The sequence below is a fragment of the Carya illinoinensis genome, chromosome 2 (assembly GCF_018687715.1).
Source record: "Carya illinoinensis cultivar Pawnee chromosome 2, C.illinoinensisPawnee_v1, whole genome shotgun sequence".
Classification (NCBI taxonomy): domain Eukaryota; kingdom Viridiplantae; phylum Streptophyta; class Magnoliopsida; order Fagales; family Juglandaceae; genus Carya; species Carya illinoinensis.
The window spans coordinates 6,366,245-6,385,580 of NC_056753.1; the positions used below are offsets into that span (position 1 = coordinate 6,366,245).

Here is a 19,336-nt window from a genome sequence, read left to right on the forward strand (position 1 = left end):
TTCACAAGATTCTACAACCATGAAAAATGGCAAAGCATGGAACATATTTGAAATCCCAAAAAAGGGGCACAGATCTTAAATATATTTATATTTTTAATCTTAAATTATTTTAATTTCACTACAAGTATACCACCCCGTACTATGGTCCAAAAGTCAATATTTTATTACAATAATTTATTTGTCATCGTCATAATAAGTATGGATGATGTTTCGTATTTGTGTCATATTAAGTTATAGACATTCGACCATATGAATTAACCTGATCAAGATTCGTTAAGTTAAAGGGTCAAACTTTCGAATCTTAACACGACCTATTTAAATAACGAGTGTTACCCATTTTGACACATTTAATAATTAATTAAAAATACGTTAACACGGCATAACTCATTTTAACTTATTTTATATAAATGATTTTAACTAACTCGCATGACCCGATTAACATAATTTCACATAAAATTTAAAATTTAAATTTATTAATAGCTACGATATCTAAAAAAAAATAATAATACTACCTACTAACAAAAAATATAAATATTTTTTAGATTTTAACATATAATAAAACCAATATTATAAACCCAACAATAAAAAATATGAGCATAGGTCCAAAATTACAATCCTAACAATTAAAATATAAGCAAATTAAAAAATACTAATATTACAACCCAACAATAAAATTTAAATTGGTTATTGCGGGTTGATTTTGGATTAAACGGAGTGACCCGTTATTAATCCGTTTATTAATCTTATCTTAACGGATCAATTTGTTTTTATCTGAACGCATTTGTATCAAGCTCAAACCCCCTAATTCTGTGTCATATTTGTGCTAAGTTTACTAGTCGTACCACATATTATCACCCCTATTAATAAGTAGATTTGGATGAAGAGTTTTGTTTGATAATCAATGATAGTTGAGCAATGTAATAAAATGTGATATGGTAATTAGTGATGAAAAGTATAAAATACCTAATAATTTAGGGGCAAAACATATATTTAATCTTAGTTAAACATAAAATTAGTCTATGTAATTTGTCTTAAATTCAAATTACCGATGTTCTATTCAATCGAACCTTGAGTCAAAGTGGTTGTAAAATGATAAAAATTGATCCATATATTAAAATTATTTAAGCCAATGTTCATCATTAGAAAAAAGAACACAAAAAGGCCTATAAAAATATTTTTTAAAAAAATAAAAATGATATAAGTCGAAACATGGGCAATTATTTATTTATTTTTAAATAAGAACCTGATCTCATTCATGCAAATATTACACCATTTCCTTACAAACCAATTGAAAGATACATTCAAAAACAACTTCTAATTCGTACAGATCCTTAGTACATAAGAGTGCACCATTTGCCAAGCCATGTGCAACTTGATTGAATTCCCTTTTTGTATGAGACATAGACCAGTCAACAAAAGAGTTAAGCAAGTGTCTGGTATTTGTAATCAACAAACCCCCATAACTCCAGTCAGACTTTGGATTTTTTAAGATGTTTACCACTTTAATGGCATTCCTTTCCAGTTTAATTCTGTGAATTCCTATCTCCTTACAAAATTTGACTCACAACATCAAATCATATGTCTCTCCATAGAAAGGGCATAAACGTAGTGCTCTTCTTGCTCTTAATGTTCCAATTACTCTTCATGCCGAATCTCTAATTATAGCACCAATACCAATTAGCCCCATCTCGACTTGTACTGCAACATCCCAATTGAGCTTATAAAACCCAACTGGGGGTTTTAACCATCTTTGTTGTTGAGGAAAATTTGAGCTTCTAGCATTTCTGTTCTTAGAAGCTTGCACTCTATTAAATAAGTCAACTTTAGTTCTAACTTGATTGACAAGAAGTGAAGGATGCTTGAACTTTTGATCATGTACAAAACTATTTCTTCGAAACCATATTTGTCTAACAGTCATTGCAGCTTCATGTAACTCCTCTTTATCAAGCTTGTCAACCAATGCTTGCCATATACCATGGAAGTCAGCACCCTCAAGGCTCATTTTATATATTTTCTTGCAACTGACTGACGAGACATCTTTTGCAGCAGGGCATGTCCACAAAACATGGGCCATATTCTTAGAACCAAAGTTACAATGAGACATATATCATTAGAAACAACCTTCCTCCTGTATCGATTAGACATTGTTGGGATAGCTTTATTCACAGCTTTCCAAATGAATATAGTTACTACTTTTGGGATTTGCAAAGTCCAGATAGATTTCCAAAACTTGGACTGAGTACCAATTAGTGAAGGTCCCCCATGAGCTTTTGCTACCAGTTCTCTATGTAAATAATAAGCATTTTTTATTGAGAAAATTCCATCGAATTGCCCAAACTAGCTGATCTCCTTTGCTACCATCAGACACAGGGATGCCTTTAATAAACTGCACCTCAGGTTCACTAAAGAGTTGATTAATAATTTCCTCTTTCCATTGATTAATGCTAGAATCGATAAGGTCTGAAACCATGTTAACATCTACACTAGGAGGTCTTGCTGAGTTAATCTTATAAGAATAAGGATTTTCAAGCCACCTATCCTCCCATATTCTGACATGCTTCCCATCTCCAATCCTACAAACCAGTCCCTCTTTAAGTAAATTTAATCTAACCACCAAGCTCATTAACAAGAAAGATGGTCTTGACCCTACACTTTCCTTCAGCAGCTCCCCATTTGGGAAGTATTTAGATTTTATAACCCTTGCTGATAGGGAATCAGGGTGAAGCAGCATATGCCATGATTGTTTTGCTAACAGGGCTAGATTAAAACTTTTAAAATTCCTGAACCCGAGCCCTCCTTGCTTCTTTGACTGACTAAGTCGATCCCAATTAACCCACTATATCTTGGACGTGTCTTCATTAAATTCCCACCAAAACTTCTTTAACAGCTTATTAATTCTACAAGTAATGGAATTAGGCAGCAAGAAAATCCCCATTGCATAGAAGGGGATAGCTTGTAGAACAGATTTAAGCAATATTTCTTTTCCAGTTGCAGATAGGCTATTAGTCTTCCACTTTTTCACCCTAGACCATATCCTATCAAGAAGAGAATGAAAAGTGCTTGCTTTAGATCTACCGATCACAGCAAGCAAGCCAAGATATCTCTCAAAGGACCCTTTGGATTTAATGCTTGAGATACTTAGAATATTATCCATTACCTCCATTGGAGTATTCCTACTGAAATGGATTGCTATTTTTTCCTTATTAAGCATTTGACCATAAGCCTTCTCATAGACTTTTAATATAAAAAGTATCTTACTCCATTCAAGAGAATTAGCCTTACAAAAAAGAAAACTAGTATCTGCAAAAAAGAGATGATTCACATACACATGTCCTCCACCAATAGGTACATTCAAAATGATACCATGAGATTCAGCTTGAAACAGCATGTTGGACAATGCTTCAACATAGGTGATGAATAGATAGGAAGAGAGAGGATCTCCCTGTCTAATGCTTCTAGTAGGCTTAAATGAAGAGCAAACCCCACCATTCAGCAACAAAGAGAAGGAAACTAAAGTGATGCAATTCATTATTAATGAAATCCACTGATCAGTAAACCCTAACCTTTCCATTACAGCTTTTAGTAAACCCCGCTCTTCTCTATCATATGTCTTACTCATATCTAGCTTTAATGCCATAAAACCAAATTTGCCAAACATTCTAGTATTCATTGAATGAAGGGTCTCATATGCAACAATCATATTATCAGTGATCATCCTGCCTGGAACAAAAGCACTTGATTCATGGATATGATATAGGGTAAAATAGACTTAAGCCTATTAGCCAAGACTTTAGCAACAAGCTTATAGCATACATTGCAAAGGCTTATAGGTCTTAAATCTGTCACCCTTTTAGGTTCATTAACTTTTAGGATCAAGATTATATAGGTGTCATTCATCTAAGGGAGCCTCCATGGTTAAGAATATGCAAAACAAACTTACAGGTATCCTTGCTAATAGCATCCCAATTAGACTGATAGAACTATCTAGGAAACTATCAGGGCCTGGAGACCCTAATGGTTTCATTTGGAATATAGCAACCCTAACCTCCTCCTTTGTGAATGGCTACATTAATCCTTGATTCATTGATGATGTAACCTTTGGGGACATCCCTTATAAACATTCATTGGAATCTCCAGTATTTGAAGAGGTAAACAGATTTGCATAGAACATTATTGTCTTGTATTTGATAAATGGAATTGCTCTTTTTTCTTTGAGTGGCCTGCTTATGAAAGTAATTAGTATTTTTATCCCCATGTTGAAGCCAATGCTGTTTAGCCATCTGTTTCCACTTCATCTCTTCCTTAGGCAAGCCACCCTCCACTTCACTTTGAAGCTAGTCAATTATATGAGAATTGCAGTCATCATTAGTTTCTTGGAGAACTGCTATCTGTTTAACTTTTCTTTACACTTCTTGTAAAGACATTTTTTTTTCTTACCCGAAATCCACCTTTTCAAACTACTAGCACACATAGCTAATCTGTTTCTAAATGATGGTGCAGCATCCAGCCCTTCCCTAGAATTCTCTAAAGTAGATTCAACAGTTGTAGAGCAATCCTCATGAAGTTGCCAAGAAGCTTCAAACCTAAATTTGTCTTGAGATCTCTGGGTGTTTAAAATTGGAATAGACAGCTTTAAATGTAATGGAGAATGGTTAGATTTGATTGCAGGTAGAGCATTAAAAATTGCATTAGAAAACATAGTGTTCCATATTGAGTTGGCCATGACTCGATCAAATCTCTCTTTCACAAAAGGTCTACCACTCCTTTTATTGGACCATGTATATCTTTGACTCCTTGTTACTATTGAATTTAATGAACAAGAGTCTAAAACATCTTTAAAGGCCTCCATTTGCCTATAAGGTCTAGGATTCATCCCCATTTTCTCAGCTTGGCAAGTAATCTCATTAAAATCCCCTAAACAAACCTATAGTATATCTATGGTAGGCTTTAATGAAGCTAACAATTCCCAACTTCTATTCCTTTTAGATGCTAATGGATGACCATAAAAACTTGTTAGCATCCACTTAGCCCCCATTGATTTCTTAGCAATAGTGACACTTATATGCCGTCTAGAGTAATTGATAAGATCCACATCAATCGAGTTTTTCCACATCAAAGCAAGTCTCCCACTATTTCCCATACTATCCACCACTAAACAGCTCTCGAATTTCAAAGATTACTTAACCACCTCAATTTTCTTCCAAGACCACTTGGTCTCCATAAGGAAGATCAAGTTGGGACACTTTTCCTTAATCAACATCCTAAGGATTCAAAATGTACGAGGGTTCTCAAGCTCTCGACAATTCTAACTGAAGAAACTCATTGGAATTGCCAGCCTCTGCCAAATCAGTAGACAATTCATCCTCCAATTGTAACCCAGTCTTAAATTTCTTCTTAGCAGCATCTTTAGCAGTCCCCTTTCTCTTCCCATTTTCACTCCCTTCCCTTAAAATTTGAGGTAGCTCTAATTCAGGATTAACCTCCCTCTGAACATGCTGCTAATCAGCAGTTTATAAAGCTCTAGCTCTCCTTTTCCATGACCTAGTAGAAGGAGCAAAATTGACATTACTCTGTGTATTCCTTATTTCCATTGTGGTAACATTACTAGACCTGATAGAGGTATCGGAAGACTTAGTAGGAGAACTAACCAGACTACCAACAAAGCCCTTTTCCATTATCCCATCTGAATTAATACATTTGTCAATATTTGAAACAGGCTTAAAACTCTGCTCAGCACTTTGCTTGTCACTCACTAAATTCCCCTCATCAACAAAGATCCTCGAGGTATTGAAATTGATTAAGCAGTTATCCCCTTATTTTTGACACCCTCTTCTTGCTCCTCACTTTGACACTAGTAAGAAGTTCTTCCTCCCCTTGACTCTGCATCAAGCCCCTTAGAATTCGCTACCATATCTAGAAGGAAGTCCTGTCCCTTATCAAAATTAATCTTGTCCATATCATCAGCAGCATCCTTTGACCCAGACCCTTGAGAAAATTCTGTTGATGAAGATCCCTTTTCACCTCTTGGACCTCTATTAGCAGCCATAATCATAGGGCCATGCAACCAAGCCCTATACTGACTTGTATGGGAACCATGCAACGAACTTTCCCCACCTCTAGCTGGACATGCAGATGCCTCATGTTTTATAGTACCACATTGAAAGCAAAAAGATGGCAGCCTTTCATATGATATGGGGATCCAGCCCTTTTGACCCATTTAGAGACAGATAAACACCTCTCATTAAAGGTTTAATAATACTTATCTCTACTTTGATTCTCAAATCCCCCACCCAACGGTATTTTATGACATTGAATCCAAAATGTTTCCTTATCAAACACATAGGACCCTAGTGCAATCATCCCATCAAACTCCTTTAGGCATATAAGACTACGGTAAAAAAAAAAGGCCATGGCCAACCCAACCTTACCATTTCCATGTCAGCTTGATTACTAAACTCAATAAGAAACAAGTTGGTGCCCACATGTTGGAATTGGAGCTCTCCCACCGGTTTCCAAACCTTAGTCATGTTATTTTGGAATACCTCCTTATTAACCACTTTCTCAGACACCAATAAACCAACAAGACAAAGCTTACCTCGTCTTATCACCGTATCCTCCTCTAGAGTTTCAACAAGAACCACACTTTTCTCAGCCTCTATAAGATTGAGGTTGTTCCACTTTTGCATCAAGTCATTAGCCGTTTTTACCACCTTTTCCAGTCTACAACCAACAGAGATAGACACCTTACCTAAGACAAGAAACACTCCTAAGAGAAAGCTATGAGATCAATCGTGCACCGCCTCATTGCTTCAAAGCTAAGAGACCCAGATAATCGTTCACCGCCTCCATTCTATCCTACATGGTGTTTCCTTATCAAAACATGGGCAATTAGAGATCAAAACTTGAATATCCAATTACAATCTAGGTGGTACAAACATTTCTGGATAAGATTGGATATTGAATATCCAAGGTAGAGCCAAACTAGCCCAAATGAATATTATAATCGTATTTATGAACTGAAATGCAGATCTGATATAGTTGGATAACCGAGCTTGCAATAAAATGAACCTTCCTCCTTTAAAGCATAGAAATAAAGAATCATAGAATAATAATGCAATATAGATGAGTACATAAACTTTTTAAAGACCATTTTAATTTCTCTACATTAGCACATCAAAATCCAATAAATACTTATTTCAAACTATTTCACTATTATTCACAAATCATCTTACTACAGTTTAAAAAATTTTCACCTCATCTCATTTTCTAAACATCCCCTAAAAGCTTTATCCTTAAGCAAAAGGATTAGGCTTTGGGAAGTCGATATAATAGTAAGGATTCTTCATCGCAAACTTAAAGAAATTAATTTTCTAATTAGAGAAAGAATTAATATCTAGCAACATCTAAAAACTTAATTTATGAATGGATGAGAGAGAGAGAGAGAGAGAGAGAGAGAGAGAGAGAGGTTTAAGTACACAGCCAAGAAGAAGCGAACTCCCATCAGGTGGGGGGCATAGGAGGAGGAAACTCTTTTACCAGCTGTTGTTGAAGGTGGGGGCAGAGAGAAGGTTGGTTAAAACTTCGACATAACAACAAGAGCAACATTGAAAATGGTATAAGACAAGGAAAATAATTTGTATATTTATTGGGTGAGTAGGTCTCGTGCAGTCTATTTGAGAAAAAATCTATTTTTTATTTATTTATTGTGGACTTAGAAATCTGCATGAGATTCATATACCTTAAAAACTATATATAAAATTATTCACAAGAATAAAAGAAGTGGAGGTCATCTATCATCGTCGAAGTTAAAAGTGTTCTATTTTAAAAGAACTTGACATACGATGATTTTTGTAATTTTTTTCTTTTATTTTTTTATCAAAGTTTTGCCAAGAATTTTAAGAAGTCGGGTGAGAATGCTCAAAATATTGTTAAAACTAGAACTGCTTCCCCCTATAAAGATTATTTCAAATTTGAGAAAAAAATGATATAAAACACCATGGGAAGTAATTGCTCGTCCACCACGGTGACCAATATTGAATCTGTAGAGGGAGAGTTTGGTGAAGCACTTTGATAGCCCAAATTGGTCTGATCAGGTGGGGACTTGGATCCCAAGCAAATGATCCGACCCCTAATCAAACTGATTAGATTACGTGGGAGGTTAGCTCTTGAGCATGTGTCCGACCCCTTATCAAATAGGTGGGATCACGTGGGAGCTCGACTCTCAAGCATGTGATTTAAACCCGATCAAATTGATCTCATTACGTGGGAGCTCGACACCCTATCATGTGATTGAATTACGTCGGAGTTTGACTCCCGAGCATGTAGAGCATATTCGATCTCCATAAGTATCCTACCCTAGATCAAAGTAGTTGGATCAAATTGATTCGAATCAAATTGATTGGATCACATGGGAATTGTCTCCCAAGAGCAAGATCTGACCTCCGATGAAATAGATTAGATCATGTGGGAGATAGGCTACCAAACGCGTATTTGGCCTCCGATCAAGTTGCTTGGATCACGAGGGAACTCCTTTTTCACTTGTCGAGCAAAGAGATCTCTAACCCTAGGGTGATCTACAAACCTCGAACCCAGGGAATATCAACAAAGCTCACCCCTTGAATCGCAACAGTGGTTACATTGCTAAGGGTGCGCACTTTGCTAGGATGTGAGCTAAAGTCCTTGCATCTAGGAGGGCAAGTGACAACATTGTAGGAATGCTCATCCCATTTTTAAAACATCATGGGAGGCAACTACTCGAACCCAAGGTGAGCAAGGAGCACTAACATGGGTGTATCTACAACTTGGGTGAGTAAAGAGCGCTCAACCCTAGCAAGCAAGGAGTACTCATCCCCCATATGAGCAAAGAGTGTCTGCACCTTGGAGCACAATGAGTGCTTGAACCTTGAGGCGATCATGGAAAGTTTGAAACCTGGCAAGAGCAATAACAACTCCTAAACAAGGCAATCAAAAGGGCCCACGCTCGAGGCAAGCACCATGAAAAAGCATGAAGGTTTAGCCAATGGCTTAGAGTGCTTGCTCGGTGGCAAGAAAAAGTGTTTGGAAAATGAAGCTTGGGCAGAAAAATGAAGCTTGGTTGGAAAATGAAGTTAGGTTGGAAAATGAAGCTAGGATGGAAAATGAAGGTAGAGTAGAATAAAAAAAAATGTATGATAGAAAAAAGAAGATAGACTGGAAAATGAAGCTTGGCTGAAAACATGAAGATTGGATAGAAAATGAAGATAGTCCAGAAATGAACCTAAGCCGAAAAATGAAAGTAGACCAAAAAGAAGATCTAACGGAAAATGAACCTAGGCAACCATAAGAGCTCCCCCCCCCCCCCCCCAAGGGGGCGCGGGTGGAATGTGCTCCTATCAAGGGTGAGCATTCAAATAAATAACTAAAGTTATCTCGTACAGAGGGGTGAACACTTTGCATAGTGTAAGAAAAAGTTCTTGTACCCAGAAATGCAAGTGAGGCACCCATACTTTACTCAGTGCAAGCAAAAACACTTGCACCTTAGGGTGAGTGAAGACTGCTTCGACCCCGAGGCAACCAAAGATTTCTTAAACCTAATCAAGCAAAAGTGCTCGCACCCCAGGGCGAAGAAAGGTGTCCAACTGGGGTGAGCAACAAGTGCTCCTCTCAGGGGTGAACATTGAAATTAAGTAAATGTGATGATATTTGCCAAGTGCTCATCTTAGGATATACAAAAGTGAAAAGTGATTGCCGCCTAGGGCAAGCAACAACATTTCACACCTATAGGATGAGCACTTTAGTCACATTACTGTTAAGGAATTGTGCCCTATGACCATGGGAACTTGCACAAATCATACTAGCTCCATGAGATCTAATGGTTACATGGGAGCTTGGCTCCGCAATATGTAGAGTATACTAGATTTTCAGTAGTATTCGGTCAAGTCCATGGTAGAAATTCCCACAAGAAATCTCCATCTCAAAACCATCAAGCAAACAACACAAACACCTAGGACAAATCACCATCTTAGAACCATCAAGTCGACAACATAAATATCTATCATAAATCTCTATCTTATATCCATGGAAAACCCATGGGTCTATGGTGCAAAAATGAAGATATTTCTAGTTGTTGCTCTATATTTTCATCTCTACGGGTGGCACTGTGGTTAGGTCCGATCACATTGGCACTGTCATCCATCTCTTCCATAGCTCATGCCATGGTTGATGAATAAAGATGGCTCCACAATTTCTCTAGAGAAGAAGAAATCTGAAGCAAAATGAGAAGAGAAAGAATAGAAAATGGTAAATGGAGAGTTGGGATTGCAAGAAAAGATGAAGATGAAGCTAATTTTGGAGGTTTCTAGTTGTCATCCATTGGTTTGATTTGGATCATCTATCTAATTCAATTTTTTGTAGGGTATCTTAGTTAATCCAGATATGTGCATGGTCATTTTAGCCTAACTCGGATCTCTTGCAGAGGCACATTAGTTGGATCGATAAATGCAGCTAGAACATTTCAATCCAATATGAGATCTGTAGAAGGACATTTTGGTTTAACTCATCACATAAATTCCTACATTGTATGATATAAACTGGTTGTTTTATTATAAATAGACAAAAAAAAAACTTTTAATGGAGAATTTTTTCCAATATATTTATGTTATATTTATTGAGATCAACACATGCCGTGAAGTGAGCATGAAACCCAACCTCAATTAGGAGCATTTCTTTTTTTGATACAGTTGTGACGGATTAACAATAGGGGTGTTGAGCAAGCTTGTTATGAATGTGTTTCGCAACACTACTGACGAACTCAATCAACCTGCACCAAAAGAAGCGTAGGGGCTCAGTGGATAGGAAACACCTATGATGCCTAAGTTAGCGTTATGGAGAAATATGGAATCAATGGAGTTGTCATAAGTTACTTCAAATAACTAGTTAGTGTCAATTATATAGGCACTTAATCGACCGATAATGATCATGTAACCACATGATATTCTCTGACGATCTTGGATATGATGAATATTAAGTTTTGGATAGGCAATAACCCAAGAAGGAAATATTGTTGTGAGCGAGAATCTTGGATACCCATTCTTATTAGAAAGGCTCGAGATTCCCTTGATGGTTACATCATTAATAGGGCCAAAATATCTTGAGCTCGAATATCCTAGTGACTTCTTCTTGTGGCTACACGTTGTGGCCTTCCTTAATTCTTGTTTGCTAGGCTTATGGAACTAGGTTCGTGGGCCTTTATGAGGTGGATTGGGCCCAGTCTGATTGGGGGAATATGTCTATTTCCAGTTACACCTTAAACTCTTACCATACGAGTAAGGGGTGAATTTTGTATTTTACCCCGGAAGACTTTAGTGACCTGTATTCATTGTCTGCGGCAGTACATGTTCCCATGCCTGGGGTTACATGTGACAGCTTGGCTTTTACATCTTATCGTGCAACAGGGAATACGAGATTTGCCCCTAGCATTTCCTTTTCAGTGACACTTGTCACATTCCTATTCAGAGTCATCCAATCAATGCTGCCGCCTATTTAAGTTTCGATTCCTAACTTTTATCAGTCATTTCCCGTAGTCTCTACCGTTCTTGCCTTCCCTTTGAGAAACCCTAACTTTTCCTTTGCCTATTTCTCTTATGTTGCTAATGGTGCCCAAAAATGTCTCCTATATTTCATCTCAAGGCTTGTGCTTATCATGTTCCAAGGGGTTTCCCAGAAACCCAAGGACTTTTAGCTAGAACAACCCTCAGTATTTTAAGGGTTACCACTAGTTCGTAGCCATTGCCCTGGATGCGGTGAGGAGTTCCTACTGAGTGCCTGACTCCGTCATCTTGGAAGTGTCGGGAGCTAACAATGGGGTAGTCGACTCGAAGGGGTAAGCTAAGAAATTCGCATTGTACCCCTCCATGTTCTCGAATGGTCTACGGTTTCCTTTCTTCCACCTCGTTCGGGATGTCTTGGATTATCTCACATTGGCCCCATCGCAACTCCATCCTAATGCGTGGATGATTCTTTTGTCGTGTTTCCTCATATGATGCCTGGTCTCGGGAGCCAAGGATGACAACTACCTCAACTTGACTGCCAGGGAGTTTTTCTAAACACATAGGACTCGGTGCCATGATGGCAATTTTGGTAACCTCCATTCTCGTACCAACTATCTGGTAGCCCGCTTAGAACTTCTTCTTTGTTAAGGATTGGTTTAAGATATTCTTTTTTTGTATCGGGTTGTAGTTGGGAATTCCTTACTAGGGAGGTTGTTCGTTAAGAGTTTCCCCCATTTGAGTTGTGTAGGGAGTCATCCCGGATACAAGGAGTTTTCTTTGAATCTGCCCTATCGGGAATAGGCTCGCTTAAAGGTGGTCTATTCCTAGGTTGAGGGGTATCAGAAAGAGGTGAGGAGGTAGGCGGTCAATCACCTTCTATTTGCCTAGTTCTTCGAAGTTGTGGATGCTACCGAGCTTCAAGGCTCCAAACCACACCCTCTGGCAAGCCCCTTAAGTGTCAAGGGAAAGGCTCGACATACAACCTCCCTAAGAAAGTTGTGGAGTGTCATGTGAGCCTTAAACTTCTCTAGATGATATACCGAGTCCTTAGATCCATTGTACATTTTCATTTGTGGAACTTTGAATTTAGGTGGGAGCAGCATTGCTATCACCTTCAAACTGTAAGGGAGATCCGAACTATTGAGTAGCTGGTTGATCGAGGAAGACACTCCTTTCTTCCTGGCTATCTCCTCGTACTTATTCATGAGACTGTGCAACCTGTGGCACATTCTTTTCTTCTCTTCATCATCCTCGGCCACCCCATTAACACTTTGTGTCTGCTTGAATTTGCTCATTTTGGCTAGGTGCAACGCATTCTCCAGATCCAACATTCCTCCATTTTAGGGCGTCGCTCTCACGCTAGAGACTCTCCATCTCCAGTGCCACCTTATTCATCCTCTTTTCCATTTCGGCAAGTCTCCTTTCCATGTTTGTTGAGGTAGCTTCTTGGTCATGGGTCATTTGAGATCGCATTGTGACTAGCATACAAAAAACACGTTAAGGTTATTCTTTAGATCCCACAAATGGTGCCAACTATTATGAACGTGTTTTGCACTACTGCTGATGAACTCAATCAAACCTATACCAAAAAGTGTAGGGGCTTATGGGTTGGAAACACGTCCGAAGTCAGTGTTTATAATGGAGAACATGGAATCAATGGAGTCGTTAGAAGTTACCTCAAATCACCAGTTGGTGTCTATTATACAGGCACGTACTCGATCAATAATGATCGTGTAACCGCATGATATGCTTCGACGATCTTGGATATGATGAATATCAAGCTTTGGATAGACAATGATCCAAGAATGAAATATCGTTGTGAGCAAGATTCTTAAATACCCATTCTCATTAGGAAGATCTGAGATTCCCTCGACAGTTACATTATTAATAGGGCCAGAATATCTTGAGCTCGAATATCCTAGTGGCTTTCTCTCGTGGCTACACGTCGTGGCTATGGCGCCCCCGACTCCTACATTCAAAAAGGAGGGAATTGTAACACTGGGATGATGACAGCACGGGTCACATATCCCAAATGCCAAGTGCTTAAGGTGAACATGCAAATAGTGAATAGTAATAATCGCAGCGGAGAAATAAAATAGTCAATTAAGTACCAGAATTTTTATATATAGAACTACTAAAATAAAATCCCAAAATACAAAATCAAAAAGGGAAACAAATCCCATGATCAACAAACGTCTATAAGTCATTCCTCTGACGGAGCCTATCCCTTAAGCTCAACGTCATTCTCTACATCAAAATCTACGATTTTATAAAACGGAACCATATGGTAGAAATACCATGGTGAGATTATAAATATTAGCATGTAATCAACTAAACAATCCAAGAGATAAAAACATATTAAGACAACCAACACGTATGCATGTACATGATGAAACATTCATGAGACCAAAACCATCATTTTTCTCGAAAATGACCATTTTTCCAACACATGCCAAAAATATTATTTGGTCCAAAACACGTCCATTTAAAAATACCAACCACCGTTTTCTGGCACATATAAATCCACAATTTTTTCAGAAAATGACCCACATATAAATCCACAATTTTTCAGAAAATGACCCACATATAAATCCACAATTGTTTTAGAAAATAGCCCACATATATCCATTTATTACGCATTTACCATGGTCTTCTCTAGGGACATCCGCACACCCTGACTCACTTCGTCACACCATAGGTAACGACTGTGCACGTGACTTTGTAACAAGCGATGCTCAGCTCCGCACCCAGCACATTCGTGACCAAGCATCCTCTAGCCCCCGCTAGTAAAGAGGTCATGAAGTCTACACGAGAGCGTTACCATCTCGTCCGATCCTATCGTCACTCAGTTTTATACATTCCAAAGTGACAAGAGAAACTCCACCGAGATAATGCTCAATCTCAGCTTGGGGTCGTGATATGCACACACCCAAAAATCTTTTCTCAACACGAAAGTTCAATTTTCAATCATGAGACATGAAAATGCATGCAACAGTATAATGGATGTCATGACACATCAGTCATTAAATAAAATACACCAATCACAATCCAACTCCACAAATAAACTCATCCTCCAATCCGGCCCAAAACCCATATCCAATAACAACCACAATCCATAAAACCAACACTTATTAGACCCAAGGCCCATCACAACTAAACAAATTATAGAAAACAAGTTAGTGCAAAAATATATTTAAATCTCAATAAATTCTTTGAAAAATTACTTACAACAATAGAAGGAATAATCTGGAAGATCAAGGGTGACACCAAAAGTAGTGAAGCAGTGTTTTTCAAGTATTAGCCATGGGTTTCAAAACTAGGAAAATGAAGGGAAAGCTACAAAGAAAGCTTGGCTGGGCATGGAGGGGCTTATGGTAGTCAGTGGAGTGGATAGTGGTGGCTAGTGGTCGTGGGTGGCGGTGTAGGCGACGGATCGGGCCGAAGAGATAGAGAGAATCCGTGAGAGATTGAGGGAGAGTGGGGGAAGGTGGAGGCACGCTGGGGGTGGGGAGGCTAAGTAAGTGTTGTCGGTGAGGGAGTGTGACGCCCCCAAATTCCGTTTGGGATTGGACGGACATTTGAAGCGTCGAGACATGTAACACAAGGTTACTTGCCCCCGTTCATGACATATAAGATGCAATGTTCCTAACATGCATATAACATTATGCAATATTCGCAGCGGATAAATTATTTCTTTAGCAATACTATGCACCAAATTGAAAATATCCCAAATGCTTAAAACATACTTGATATATAAAGACTCATTGAACAACTAAGATCATAACACTAGTCCAAAATGATTATAATTCAAAAAATACTGGAGATGCAACTCCATCGTACAAGTAGTAATTTACGTTAACTACTATATTAACATTGACGTCGCATCGTCGCTCAGTCAACTGTGTCTAGTTGGTCAGCTCCTGATTCTCCTTCAGGTCCTGTAACAAGATCTACCATTTAGGGGGAATGGTAGTTGGGACTATCACAGTGAGATTTGATTACAAATCTCAGCAAGTTAATAAAAAACTTCCACACAGGCTAATGATGCATGGATGACAGTAAAAGCATAAATGCATAATCAAATTCATAAGTAATTAAAGCATAACTTAGCATACAACATAGCATAATTGACATAACTTAAATTGAAACATGAACTGAACTTGACTTGACATGAACTTGATCTGAAACTTGACTTATCATGAAAAATACATACTCCACAGTTGTTGTGGCTCCATGTATTTTACACAAACTTGACTTAACATGAAAAATACATACTCCACAGTTGTTGTGGCCCCATGTATTATACGGAAACTTATTCTTTAACTGTTTAAATACATACTCCACAGTTGTTGTGGCCCCATGTATTCTACGTGTCACAATTACTGTATCTCACGTAGTGTATGCATTACAATTGCTGTGACTCCATACATAAGTAATCAAGATGAAACGTGACTGGAATACGAAATGACTGAATCCCTGACGTAACATAACGTGACTTGAACATAACTTGAAATACATGACCAACTTGAGATAGAAATATTTCGTAACATGGCATAACATATAATAGATAATATATTTAACATGACATACTTGTAATGTACAGTAATACATGACAGAATATATTATGTAACAGCTAAAAATTGATGACAGAATAAATTCTGTATAATAGACAATTACGTGATAACTTGGCATGGCATGACATATATGATAACATACATACATACACTGTAGTTCCTTTACTTAGCACACATACATAGTAGACTGCTAGTAAGTTAAAAGCTAACTTACCTTGATCTCCGCATTTCTTATAAAACCTTAAGCGCGATCACGAGGAACTGTAATTAGTGATTCTAAAAGTTAGCACTAAATCACTAATAAATTGAAATATGGAAAATACTAACTTAAAGAGTAAAATTTCTATTTTACTCTCTGCATGTAGGAAAATGACCGTTTTACCCATAACTTAAGGATTTTGCATACTAACTCCAAAAGTTACCAAAATTTACATGCCTCATGTAAATTTTATCCTCAATTCATATATCAATTTAGAAAAATTTAAAACTAATCACAACTATTAAAACTCCATAGGGCCAAAATTCTCATATGTTATTTCTATTGATTTTTGTTTCCAACTTGTTTTGATCAACCTTTTGATCTATGACTTATAAATATGTGATCTTCAAACTAAACCATCACATGGTTTAAAAAGATGTCTTAAAACATATATATGCTTCTAATTCAAGATCACATGATTAAAAATTAACCAAAACATAAATTTAGCCAAGAACATCCACACTTTGGCTTATTTGAATATCTCTTTACATAAAATTTCATATCTTTGAAACTAATTTCAAATATATTCAAAATAATAATATAACATGTATATAAGATGCTTAAGATCCTCCAATAAAATTATCAAAGTCATTGGAATAGGTTTAGACCACCAAAGAGTTAAACTTTCTCAAAACAGAAACTGTTTTTCCTCTTCCAGTTTCTAAGTTTCTAAATTTAAGAAAATCTTTCATCAAAACATTTAATCATGCAAAAATCCTCAACCAATAGTCATATATATATGTTAACAATACTCCATAAAAATTTCGGACCAATATCTATCCATTAGCTTGGTCAAAAACTCTAAACTATAACATATTCTCTAGTTTATCTCCCAGAATGACCTTTCTATAGTTTACATAATATTTGACTAAACAAATGATCTTCAAATGGGACAAATAAGATATCCATGTAAACTAGACTAAAAAAGGAACAACTTATAGGAAGGAGACTTTATGATAAAACACTTACAAAAACTTCGAAATGGGCGTGCAAAAGAACTCCTAAAAGCTGTCCGAGAGAAAGTGTTTGATATTCTTTTAAAGGAACGTGTAAATGAAGATAAGTTCATGGGTGATGGCTGGAGATGCTTATGGACGAGATAAGGAAGATGATAAGGCTGGAGTTGAGAGTTGAGTGTAGTTTTCTCCTACCCAAAATATCTATAAAAGATTATCTCAAAATATTCTATCCAATAATATCTACAAAAATCAGTTTAAGATATTTTCCAAATGTGGAGTAGACTTGGAAGAGTAAGGTGGCTAAAATCTTTCCATGTGTATTTTAAATCTCTATTCTTAAGATATTTTCCAAATATGTATTTTGCTTAAGTGTCATGATCTCACACCTTGATTTCCTTCACAATTCCATCTAATGGTTTCTCTTTGTGCCAAGTATCTAATACTATTCATTATGTGTGGTTAAGATCTTGCCAAGTCTCCAAATAAAATTTCGCTAACCTAATTTGGACATTTCACACTGTGATTTTGAAAACACTGCGCTTAGTTGTTTACCGAGGTTACTATTCACTCCAAAAATAAACGTAATAAACTTAGTACTGAAAAATCCTAAATATTCAATTAAGCCTAGTGGTGTAGACTATAATGTATTCTGACACTTCTAACTATTTCAAATAATTAAAATCGCATTTCTGACACCATAGTAAGTGATAACACTAACTATGTTGACAGGCTAAAACCTATGCGATTAGTGGATTCGTGAAAGCTTATAGAGTCTTCACGAGATTCCTAAAGTCAATAGAAATTCTACAATTGAATTTCTAGCGGGCTGTTACAGGGAGCAACTTCCTGGTGGTGGTGCGGTGGCCAGGCGAGGGCTGATGGCGGAGCTGGGTTGATGAACCCATGGATTTGTGTGCTGCGAAGAGAGAGAAAGAGGCTGCCGTGGAAGCTGGGTCTAGTGGGGTGGTGGTGGTCGTTGGCAAGTAGGGAAGCTGGCGAGGTGGGCGGTGACGGACAGTGGTGCACGGCGACAAGGGGTTGGGCTGGAGAAGAGAAACCAAATGGGGAGAGGCATTCTGTCAAGTGCAGGGGGGAGGGAGGAGAGAGGAGGGAAAGAAAAAGAGGAAGAAAGGAAAGAAAAAAGTAAAAAAGAAAAAGGGAATGAAATTAATTCTAGGCCCTTTATCTTGGGGTTTTCAAATTAATCCAACGGATAGGATTAAAACAATTGTTTAACTTAAAAACACAGTAATTAAGTTAAATAAAATAGTAAAACCTAACAATAAAAATCATTTGAAATGAAAAGTCAATAAATAATAGATAGTAAATAATAACGAGAAAAAGTTCATTAAAATAAATTACACAACTTAAGCACCAATAACGATAAAATACTATAAGAATAATGATAATAATCAATTTAAAATAAAGGAACCAATAAAATAATTAGTGAAATAAATATTTAAAAACACAAGAAAATGAGGGATATCACAATAGCCTTCCCGTTCACTAGGCTTATGGCACTCGGTTTGGAGGCCTTTGTGAGGTGGATCGGGCCTAGTCCAATTGGGGGAATATTTATCTCTCCAAGGCGCCCTACCTGGCTTGCTCGACATACTCTCCCTCCCTCGCTGGGTGCTGGCTGGACAGGTGGGTAAAAGAAATAAACTTTATAGGGTGGGTAGGTGGGTATATAAGGGTTATTAACTCTAATTCTAAACCTAAAATTTCTCTCTTATCTCCCCTCATTTTCTCCCACACGACGCATGACCCACACTTCTCCACTATTTCTTCCTCTTTTTCCTTTCGTGCATGGAAAGCCACGTCCATAACTCTCCAAGCATGGATCTTGTGGGTCTCTAAGCATGGTGGGCTCTAGAAGCATATGGTGGTAGTGTTTTGTTTTTCTTTACTTTGTTGGTTGTGATGTGATTTTTGGCACTAAAGGCAGGGGATTTGGATGGTGGACAAAGCCACCTGCTCGCTCATCAAACAGACGGGATTACAGAGTATACAAGA

The 19,336-nt window shown here is 37.4% G+C and overlaps 1 protein-coding gene across 1 annotated transcript; it reads right to left on the reverse strand.

The window, feature by feature from the left end:
- Positions 1-2,836: 2,836 nt before the first annotated feature.
- On the reverse strand, positions 2,837-4,723 carry LOC122301658. Its single transcript, XM_043113053.1, has 2 exons — positions 4,438-4,723; positions 2,837-3,720 (listed from the first exon to the last, which is right to left on the reverse strand). Exons 1-2 carry the CDS (start codon positions 4,721-4,723, stop codon positions 2,837-2,839), a joined length of 1,170 nt encoding a protein of 389 aa, XP_042968987.1.
- Between the last annotated feature and the right edge of the window lie 14,613 nt (positions 4,724-19,336).

Bases quoted from the DNA above. Each gene is read 5' to 3' on its own strand.
- LOC122301658 (XM_043113053.1), bottom strand. From the start codon at position 4,723: ATGGCCAACTCAATATGGAACACTATGTTTTCTAATGCAATTTTTAAT. The intron at 3,721-4,437 runs GTAAGAAAAAAA...CTTTTGTTCCAG, and splicing joins TTTGAAAAGGTGGATTTCGG to GCAGGATGATCACTGATAAT.